Source organism: Anarrhichthys ocellatus, unplaced genomic scaffold (assembly GCF_004355925.1).
Source record: "Anarrhichthys ocellatus isolate YVR2014 unplaced genomic scaffold, GSC_Weel_1.0 scaffold78, whole genome shotgun sequence".
Lineage (NCBI taxonomy): Eukaryota > Metazoa > Chordata > Actinopteri > Perciformes > Anarhichadidae > Anarrhichthys > Anarrhichthys ocellatus.
The window spans coordinates 1-10,743 of NW_022280108.1; the positions used below are offsets into that span (position 1 = coordinate 1).

Consider the following 10,743-nt stretch of genomic DNA (forward strand, 5'->3'; position numbering starts at 1 on the left):
GTCTATTGGTAGAATATTGTTGGCATATTCATAGATTCTAAACTTTTGAATTAGGGAGAAGGGGAAGATGCAATTTTCAGAATTTGTACATGTCCTAAATGTTTGGAGGGGAACTTCTAAAGAGGTGTTCGATAGTTTAGTACATACCCATGCAAGCCAGCAGTCCAGTGATGGCCTGAACATCAGCACCAGCAAAGATGTCCGACAGAGAATTGACCACGGGGAGACACAAGGTGTGGACACGGATCCTCCTCTCTCCTGTAAGACAAAGCAAATGTTATTTAAACAAAGAATTCTCACAATGGCTTTGAAAAATCAACGTGTGCGTGTGTGTGTGTGTACCTTTGCTGGACGTATAAAGCAGCGCGGCCTGGAAAGAGACGACTTGCATGTCGTCCAGGTTTTCCTCGATGGACATCTGAACTGCAAAGCCAGCGTCTGGGTTCACGTTGGGGAGGGACAACAGATCTGTGGAGCGCACAAAGAAGTTCCCGTGGAACGTGTGGATGGACAGACCTGCAGAGAGACAGAGACAAAGATTAATCAAGGTCGACAGATGGCGCACACACCTTTGTTTTTAAATGTGCTATATAAATAAAGTTGTTCTTATTAACTATAAACACAAAAAATGAGCCACAACAACAAGAAAAATGTTGACCGTAAATCAAACTTTAATAAGGGACCGCTCACCCCAGAAATCTAAAATCTATGGTTGAAAGAAAACACAAGAACCGTTTCTCACAACAAGGTCTGTGGATTAACTTGAGTAACCGGGTCATAACTCATAACAAGCTCGTTCCAGACGGACCTTTGGTGCAGCGTATCCTCATGACGGCCTCGAAGCCGATCTTCCTGGTTAAGTATCTCTTGAGATCCTTCTGGAAGCACTCCACCTGAGCGGGGTTATGCTGGTGGTGGTAGGAGGGGTAGTAGTAAACGCTCCCTGCCGAGTATCTGGATATGCAGCCTGGAAGAGAGACACAAGAGGGAGAAGATGCTGATCGTCTTATTATTAATTAATTAATTAAATATATATATGTATATACATACATACATACATACATACATACATACATACATATATATATACACACATACACACATACATACACACATGCATGCATGTTTTAAAAGCATTTCCCCCTGTCTAATAAGCACACAACATAAAAAATACTCTCATGGCAAATCCAGAATTAGCAATATCAGCTCGCAGTATTCTGTATTGAGCACTAATCCCTTCCTTACCGAGCGATGCCAGGTCGCAGTACTGGGAGCTGAGCAGAAACAGGTCAACCGCCACCTGCTGGCCGGAGCAGTCCAGAGCCAGCTTCTTGTAGAAGTCAGTCGCTGGGGATAAGTGCTGGACGTCCTGAAGGGGAAACAACATAAAATGATCGTTGAAGAGTCAGAAATACAGATTTGTTGTGAATGCGAGCTTTAAGATTCCACTCTGAATTAAAAAAACACTCTTGAGCCATTCTCTTCCTAATCGGGGACCAGCAACACATCACACTGACACGCTACTACTATAATGAGCATCGTCAACATTTGCTGTTCTGCTTCATGAATATTCTACTGTGATATCACCCGTTTTTAAATATCATAATACAGCTCTTTAACCCATCTGTATGATGTCCGACACACAACTCTCACCTTGGCATTCGCCCGTTGGTTGGGGTCTTCTCTGGACTGGAGCGTCCCCACACCGAGGTTAGGCAGCTGGGTCTGAAAGACGGACATGCGCCCTCCGGTGGGCAACAGCAGCTTGTAGGCTGCCTGCAGAGCTGAACCCAGGGCAGACTGAGTCTCCATGGTCTTCTCGAACAACGTTGGCAGGCTCTTCAGCAGATCCTGCACAAGCTGAAAGACAAACATAGGGAGTGAGTTTCACTTTTGAGACACACGTTACTGATCATATTTCATTTTTTTCTTCCATCGACAAGGAGGTCAGAACCCAGAGTGTGTGGCCACTGTGCAGTAGTTATGAATGTTAAGTCCTACACAAATAAATAAAAGCACACGACTAAGCTTAAACGAGGTTTTGTAGCTGTAAGCAAGGTACATTTTCTTACTTCTTTGCATTCATTGAGGTTTACTAGAAGGCTGTCTGGTGTTGGTAAAAAGATATCTGAGGAGCACAAAAGTTATTATTATTATTTAAACATGCATAATACAGTCACACTGATATCATGCTAGTGATGACAAGTGCAGCTGAGAGGAGACAATATTTGTGGAGCAGTTAAACGGACATCAATGATTAAAAAGCTCAGAAAAACTGAAAATAATCTTGATGATTTTTCTCAAATATCTCTAACATTTGTATATATATTTATTAGTAAGTTTGCACACATCACGTGTCCCGTTGCTGCAGTAATGAGCGTGGGGTCTCACCTTCGATGTCGGACACGATGAGCATCTGAGGCTGAGAAAGTCCCTCCTGGAGGTTGTAGAAGTGGATGGTGCTGTCGAAGGTGACGAAGCCCACCTTTGTCCGAGAGTCTCCAGGAAGCCTGAGACACAGATGCACACTTAAAAATGCTGTGCCGCCTTTACCAACATCTCTAACAACTGGAAAATCAAATGCTATACATACGCATCGATGTTGTCCAGCAGTGACCGGCAGAACACACTCAGGTAGCCCGTCTCCACTGCATTGTGGGATACGTCAAGAATGAAGAGGTAAACGGCAGGCTGTGGTGGCCTCAGCTGGGTAAATCAGGACGGACACATGCAGGGAAGGTCAGTGAAGACTCACCATCACAATCACACACAAGATTTCGGTACCCTTTGCACACGTTATTTAGCGAGTAATTGTCTGATTTAGTTTGTGTCCTGGTTAGGGATTAGAATCTAATTGGATGAATTACGTAATCAGTTATAATAAACTGAGCCTGCAGATAAATGTTCAGATCCTGAACGAGACCAATGTCAACGAAGCCGTTGAAACCTACCATGTATTCTGAGGGAGCGATGAACTCGATGGTGGCGTTCTGGACCTCGGGTCTTTTATGTGGCTCTCCGTACGATCTGCTGACTGGGTTGTACATAAACTCCTCCGGAACTACACACAGAGACACGACATCTAGTGAGGTTATAGTTCTTAAATCCTGTCCTAAATGATGTCCTTTTTAATCATAAAAGGAAAGTAGAAGGGGTGAATCATTACTAAAGCTATTTACATTTAATGTTCAACAGTCTGAAAGGTGGAAATGTGTATTAGAGCGGCACATGTATGCAAACTGAAATTAAAAAGTATACTTTTATATAATCACTAATAAATCATATAACAAAAGTAGATGTAACCTTCACTCGCTACAACTGAATATAAACAATATCCAGGTTCTATCTAAGATGCAAAGGCATGTATACGTTTCCAAAACCATCTTAAATAAAGTAAAAACAATAAATTAGAAGCAGAAGTGAGCTCACCAAGTTAAATTCCAAGCTAACAGACATTGTAGCTTCATAATGCTTCTTGAAAATTGTTAGAATTCAGCCTCGTCATTGTACTGTAGGTAGGCTCTATTATTTCGGCTCTTTGAGATGATCGTATCTCTTGCATCACCTCTCGACCCTTTTCTTACCGTCATTGACCCGGTGGCAAAGGTTGCACTTCCACCTCCTCTGGTCCAGGAAAGAGACAAACGGGTTGATGTAGGTTCTGCATGAGCGACACCTGACGATGGTGCTGGATGTCACAACAGGAAGCTGCTGCAAGGAAATCCAGAGAATAAAAAGCAAACCGAGTGAGAAGTGCCTCCGGGGCAAGTTAAACTCATTTTCCTTTACATGGGGTCTTTAAAAGTCGTTTAGAGCATCACACGCACACGGATAATTATTTACGTTGACGTAAATGCACTGACTGATGTGTGCGCACAATGAATATTGAAGTGAAGTGTTACCGAGAGGTCTTTGAAGGGGTGCAGCAGCAAGCCCAGCGGCATCTTGGCTTTATTGAGCAGCGACTGAGTCTGAGGGATGCTGGTCAGCGTACTACGAAAAACCCTGAAGAGACAGAAACAAACACACAAGAGTTCATCGTACTTGAAGTGCATCTTTCCACAAAATAATTATATTTTAAAAAACGCATAACATCACAGTAATATCAGTTTAAAAAGGATAATAACTGAAGTGAAAGAGAATAAATATCAACGCGTGCGGTCAACAGTTGTCCGAGGCTTACTCTGGGTTGCAGTTGATCTTCTGCAGGTCCTGTTGGAGGCAGGGTGTCGGGGCGGGGATGGGGATCGGTGGCAGCAGGTTCCTCTCCTGCAGCAGGTTGACCACCCTCAGGGCCTCCGGGGTGCTGGACTGGAGGCTCATGGCTGCCAGGGACGGGCTCAGTTGGGCTGGTCCTGGGCCACCAAGTGGCTGAGGGAAGGGAGAAGAACAAGCTATTCAGTTAGTCTATTTATCCAAATCCTACGACAAATCGGTTAGCATGGAGGGCCACCCATGCCAAAGCAGAACAAAGATTTTGTCTTTTATCCAACATTTTCTGTCTCGTCATTGCGCAGTTAAAGCACAACCGAAATAAAATTTGATATTAACAAATTGTTCACGGTTATGGGATGACACGGTTGTGCAACATAGAAACAATCAGTCCGATATATCAGCAAAACCACGTGTTTGCAGCGTCCCTAAAGTCATTTACTGGCATACATTTTTAAAAAGTGCAATACAAGTATATCACATAACAAATAAACTGTATGAAGAATCTGTGATAATGCTCAGACGTTGTATACATCGATGACAGCGTAACGTTTCCATATAGCATGAACACACAGAAGGGTTATCATTCCACAGCCATTAAGAATGAGCAAACAAACGGTGAAATGCTCCAACAGTAGTCAGTCAGCACACTGCTGGGACTCACCTGCTGGTATGGCTGAGGTGCTTGAGTGTAAGGCTGCGTGGCGGCCTGGATCGCAGGGTGCATGGCCGGAGCCGAGGTGGTCTGGTACCCCGGAGGGAGGGAGGGGTAGTGGCCCAGGTGCCGACCAGGTGGTCCCGGCTGATGTGGGCCAGCTGTGGAGGAGAAGGGAACACAAATGAGTTCAGTTTGAGGACCATTTGTGTGTAGCAGCTATGAAACCCTCTAAAGCTATACTGTACGTGTGACAAGAACCTAATATGTGGTAGAAAATGGCCTTACCCATTTTGTTGTCAACATGATTATAGCTGTTTGGTGCTTGTGGGCCATTGCCAGCCACAGTCCCTATTTAAAAACAAACACAGATGTGATGAGAATAATTCTAGTGACACTTTCCGCTATTTCTATCCCAGGCTGCTAACCACAGGCGATGGATATGGAATAAGAAGATATGATCTACGGTAAGATATTCACACAAGACGGACACAAAAGAGCACTGAAGCCAAAACAACAATATGGATGCCGATGATGGGAAGTGATGAATAACATTGGTGCTTCTAAGAGGCTTTTTAAGAGGTGGGAATGGATGATGGCTAGAGGCAAGCAGACTACGGATAGGAAACATGTTACCAGGGATGCACCGGTACTAAGAGAATGCTGTGCTAAAGCCGCACTAACACTCAGCTACATAAGCTCATTTTATTTGTAGTTTTCAAAACAGAATGATGCACCATATTAGCTGATGTTGCAGAGTTTCAATTTAAAAGGAAGAAAAAAACGAATTAGTGCATCCCTAGATACATTGAACGACACAGAGAGGACAGGATGGGCACCAGAGCACGGACACTAATAGCTACTGAAACATTTGGCCACACCTGGACATTCAATATCACCCTCCTGGCAGTCGTGCTCAGTGGGGGGCAGAGTGCTGTTAATGGCACCCCCACACTGAGCTGGCATGTGGAGGAAGGAGGGAAACAACGGAAGGTAATCAGAATAAAAATGAAAGGACACACAGTTACAGACAGCATCACCGACAGCGTTCAGATTTGACACAGACCCACAAACATTGTGGTTCAAACACGACATTTAACGCCTCACTATATTTGCTTAATTTGTGGGGGAGATGTCTTGACTTTGAACTTCAATGTTCCCACAAGCTTGCTAAGCAAGTTAAAACAGACCACGCTGTGAAATACTCTACTTAAAGTGCTAACGTCGAAGATTTTCATTTGCATAAATGTTTGTTAAGTCACAATAAGGTAACATAATGGGGATTGAGACTATGGCCGACCGACGAAGGCTCTTGTATTTGCAGTGTTATGAACTCGGTGTCTGTGGTGAAATGTCTGTGGAAAAATCGGCTCTATTTCCTCGTTTGTTTGTTTTTGTTCTGCAGAGTTGCTTCAAACAATTTTCAAAATTTAATTGCGCGTCTCGGCTTGCTGAGTTCACACCAGGCCGTTCGCACCTTTGAGACCACACGAAATAAATCAGACATAAAAAAGTTAATGTCTTTGTAGGTCGTTATACCGAGGACAAAGCACAAATATGCGCAGATTTTTAAAAAGAGCTCACCATCCGCCATGGGGGGTGGAGGTGTGGCATTGGCCATTGGGGGTCCAATGGGAGGCGGTGCTGGTTTCATGGTTGGTGGTGGGCCTGTAGGTGGGGGGCCATAGGGAGCTCTGTTTGGTTGGTATGTGTGGGGAGCCATGGGAGTCATTGGTGGGGGTGCAGTACCTGGTGGAAAGGAATATACACCATGTTACTAAGGACATGGTGTATCACCATGCACAGTTTTACAGCACTGACAGAAAAAGTTAAGAGCCAATTATGACAAATGATTACTTATCTACATGGAAGACTATCATTTCAGGGACAAAGGCCATCAAGAGTGTAAAGACTTAATTAGATTAGAGATCAGACTGAGAGGAAGCTGCAGGATAACGACTGAAATGATAATCCTCTTTACTTACATTCTGGACCGTCATTTTTTTGCATTTCATATCCGCAGTGTGACATTTTACTGACAAAATACTGTGACTGTTGATACTGGAGCCGATGACACTTTCAGCAGCTCAATCGAGCCAAAACTGTTCCAGATTAGTTTTGGGCTGTGACGTTTTAAAGCAAGAAAGCAGTCAACAGAGTTCACATCTCCACAAAGAGCTAAAAAATTGCTCCAGCTGGCTGATGCTTTCTTTCACTGTCACCATTGTACTGGGGAGATACGCCCTGATGGTGCTGCTGTGGGAAAGGTCACTAAAATCATGCAGACTCTTCTTGTTGGGGGAGTGAATGTGAACAGCCATTTTCAAGCCACTATGACCATAAGACCGGGAGCTATGCGGGGTAAAAGAGAGACCGAGGCGATCATGAGACCTCTGCTTCTGTGCAGAAGCACTGCACAAAAGATCGCTTATTAAAAATTCAAGGTTAATTTACAAAATGTTATAACGAATCATCCAGGCACTGTGGCCACGGATTACACAACCACCTTCATGCTCACATCCCTTAAAACCACTTCCTCCACAGACAATGTTAATGACTAGTTTGCATAAAAATGTACTCAAGACTCTGTGGGGGAAACCCTTAAAGTCTCACAAAAATAAATCAAATTACTTCCTGAATCTATCAAAAGATACACTTGTGTGCATCCGGCTATTATCCCCAGAAGAAAGCAAATATTTTAGCAATAAAACCTGTACCAGAAACTGAAATAAAAATTTAGATTAGTCTTAAAAAGCCACATCATGCTGCTACGCAAGAGTCACATCGGAAATGACAAAGATCTGACCTGAACTTTGTACAACTTCAGAGTAATTGAGTCCCTGTGCCTGGGAGGGAGTCAGAGGCAGCCAACATGTTCAAAGTATGAACAGAGGACAAGGTCCAGCGCCAACATAACAGCATTCTTGATATGAATATCTGCTGCACGTGTCAGTGAAAGAAGACAATGACGCCGAGACAAGACACAGTAATAGTGCTACAGAAAGAGTATTAGCGGGGGATAGTGGTGGCTATCTTAAAAGCACAAAAGCACACATTCCAGTAGTTAAGAAACAGGGACCCTGGAATGAATGGCCTAAAGGTCACTGGTCTGATTTATTGATACTTGGAAGGATGAGTCATCTTTTTATTAATATGACCCAAGGAGTGACTGCGTCATTGGAGTCTCATTTGCTCCCAACTTCTCTGTGTAGTCTTATAGTTCCTAATTTGCAAATTGTATTGTGCGTATGTATGAATGGTACAGTTCAGACTCTAGTAGAGCCGTTGTGTTCCTACCTGGCTGGGTATATCCGTGCAGAGGGCTTCGGGGCATCCCTGGGCCTGGTGGCTGGGGGACACTATGGGACACATGGGGTGGTGGTGGTGCAGGGCTGTAAGCTGTTGATAACGGTGGTGTCGAGCTTGCAGCTGGGTTCACATGACTCGACACTGGGCCGCGGGGATGTGTGTTAATGGAAGTGGGTTGCCCCATCGGTGGGAGAGCTGTGTTGTACTGCCATGCTGGAGCCATGGGCTGTGGCTGCTGGGGGTTTGTGTAGTAGCTAGTAGAAGACACAGCAGGAGGAGGCGGTGTGGTCTGTGCAGGGGGCAGCCTAGGACCGGGGCTGGCAGACTGAGGAGGGGTATGGGATGGAGGACCTCCCATTAGAGGCCTCGTCAACAGCAACTGGCCCGAAGGAGATGGGTAGGAAGTGAGCGGCGGGCCGGGCTGGTAGGAACAGACTGGGGTAACAGGTTGGTATGGCCCAGAGGGGTAGAGTCCAGGTGGGCCAGGTGGTGGGGGAGCTTTGGCCTGCATTGGATTGTACGTCGGTTGGTGAGTCATGCCGTAGCCGACCCCTGGCAGCTGCTGCGCGGCAACTGGATTCTGTGACGGACCTGGAGAAAAGAAAAATACAGGCATGTTAGAAAATCTATGAAAAAACAAACCACCCCTTAAAAAAGATGCAGTTCGTAGGATCTGGCTGCATCTAGGGGGTGAGGTTGCAACCAACTGAAACTTCTCCCATGTGCCAAGGGTGTTGGACAACTACAGTGGCTGACGCGGAAAACGTGAATGGCCCCTATCTAGAGCCAGTGTTAAGATTTGTCCATTCTGGGCTACTGTAGAAAGATGGCAGTGCAACATGGCGGACTCCGTGAAGAGGATGAGCCTCTTATTTACAAACTGTTCTCCAGCAACGCTGCCACTGTGGGCCTGTTGGACTCCCTCTTGTGTGCCAGATTACATAAATTATGTTCTTTCCACCATTGACCAGAGCCATTATGGAACGCTTGTGTTTCATATCCTCACATTTAAAAAGCTCAAAAGTCAAGCCACTAGCTTCCAGGACAGACAAAGCCAGCAATGCAACAGATTCCATGTCTGAAAAGGGCCTTTGTTTGTGATTCAAGTGTCGTAAATCCAAGCTAGTCCTTCGGGTTTTAATCTGAAACACAGTTCAAAAAGGCAAAAGTAAGACAGATGGCACTGTACTGGCAGTGACGACACACCAAGTGAAAACCACTCACATCCACCAAATGACCAATTGAACTGACAGCCGAGGGTCTAATCTCTTTACCATGATCTGCTCAGTGGCAGTGAGTGTGGGGGCTCTAAGCTCTAACCTTACTCGACAGAATACAGTAGTGTAAACCACCACAGAGACTTGAGCACAATTAAGAATACTTTGATTGTATAGTGTTCCGATACCAAAACCAGAATGTGGTATTTGTTTCTCAACTTCCTGAATGTTAAATACCAATACCAAGAACCATGGTGTCATGCCAATGTTAAAACAGGATCCACTCTTTTTTAAATAGATGCAAGAACTTAACAGCACAAACCGTCTCAAATGCTTAAATTGCAGCACCAGTGTATAGCTGTTTGCACCTTAAATCGAGGCCATTATGTAATCAGATTCAATACTATCCACTTAGCACTGCACAACTTAACTGGAAGCAGAGCTAAGCGAGTGTCAGAGTGAGAAGGGATTAGAAAACAGCTCTTCTCTATAACCAAAGATAACTAAAGACGCATAATCCACCTCAAAGCTTTGTCATTTCTGAGACACGGGAACATTTAAGAACTAAAATTCCCAGTCAGTCACAGCTCTTGTTGCTTCAGAAAAACCCTGATGTGGAATCAGAACTCTTTGTCGATCACAAATCAACCCACTGAAAGATAAAACATAAAGGAAGTTAATTTAAAAAAATAGCACCATTAGTGGGTTTATGATAAGAATATGCAAGAAATATGAATTAGTCAAGAGAATACAACTAGGAGCATACTACGTGAAGCTTATGGCCACACTATGATATTACTGTATCCACATCAGCTGTGGAAAATATAGTGAATAGCATCCTTAATTGACCCATCTGATTCAAACGGAGATAAGAATACAATTGGGGGGAGTAATAAACAATTAGAAAAACCACCTGCACTATTATAAACTCAAGAAGTAGAAGAGAGCTCCCTTCACATGAAAACCAGAGAGAAATATGCGAGTAAACTCAAACTGAAGTAGACAACTGGATGAGTGTGGAGAAAGCTCTGCAGCAACAAATCTGGATCATCCCCAATCTGCCACATGTACAACGTGGAAAAACAAAAATGCACAAGCTATCTAGCCTGTTACACATCTGTACTGCACAACAGTGAGGGAACAAATACTCCTGTAGATGGGATCATTCGCTAGCAGTGTAACTGTACAGGGAAAAACCCTTTAAAGAGACAAGTTGGGTGTTTTATTGTGACAGGAACAAGCCAAACTAACTGAGCAGCAAAGTTTTGACGGAGACAAGAGAGAAACAGAGACGGACAGAGAGAGAGAGAGAGAGAGAGAGAGAGAGAGAGAGAGAGACAGGTAGCAGAG

The 10,743-nt window shown here is 44.3% G+C and overlaps 1 protein-coding gene across 4 annotated transcripts in view; it reads right to left on the reverse strand.

Moving 5' to 3' along the window:
* Nucleotides 1-6: 6 nt before the first annotated feature.
* LOC116398131 (protein transport protein Sec24A-like) overlaps nt 7-10,743 on the reverse strand; it is an 11,647-nt gene continuing 910 nt past the window's right edge. For 2 of the 4 annotated variants that reach the window (XM_031874195.1, XM_031874192.1), the window contains exons 2-18: nt 8,165-8,767; nt 6,452-6,616; nt 5,749-5,826; nt 5,156-5,218; nt 4,877-5,028; nt 4,184-4,371; nt 3,903-4,005; nt 3,585-3,711; nt 2,952-3,061; nt 2,594-2,706; nt 2,392-2,510; nt 2,073-2,128; nt 1,654-1,860; nt 1,246-1,369; nt 809-967; nt 343-516; nt 7-258 (exon numbers count right to left, since the gene is read on the reverse strand). In XM_031874195.1, coding sequence (XP_031730055.1) covers nt 137-258; nt 343-516; nt 809-967; nt 1,246-1,369; nt 1,654-1,860; nt 2,073-2,128; nt 2,392-2,510; nt 2,594-2,706; nt 2,952-3,061; nt 3,585-3,711; nt 3,903-4,005; nt 4,184-4,371; nt 4,877-5,028; nt 5,156-5,218; nt 5,749-5,826; nt 6,452-6,616; nt 8,165-8,714 — 2,610 coding nt within the window. In that variant the 5' untranslated portion in view covers nt 8,715-8,767 and the 3' untranslated portion in view covers nt 7-136. The remainder of the gene's footprint in view (nt 259-342; nt 517-808; nt 968-1,245; nt 1,370-1,653; nt 1,861-2,072; nt 2,129-2,391; nt 2,511-2,593; nt 2,707-2,951; nt 3,062-3,584; nt 3,712-3,902; nt 4,006-4,183; nt 4,372-4,876; nt 5,029-5,155; nt 5,219-5,748; nt 5,827-6,451; nt 6,617-8,164; nt 8,768-10,743) is intronic. The other 2 variants (XM_031874193.1, XM_031874194.1) reach the window with 2 other exon arrangements.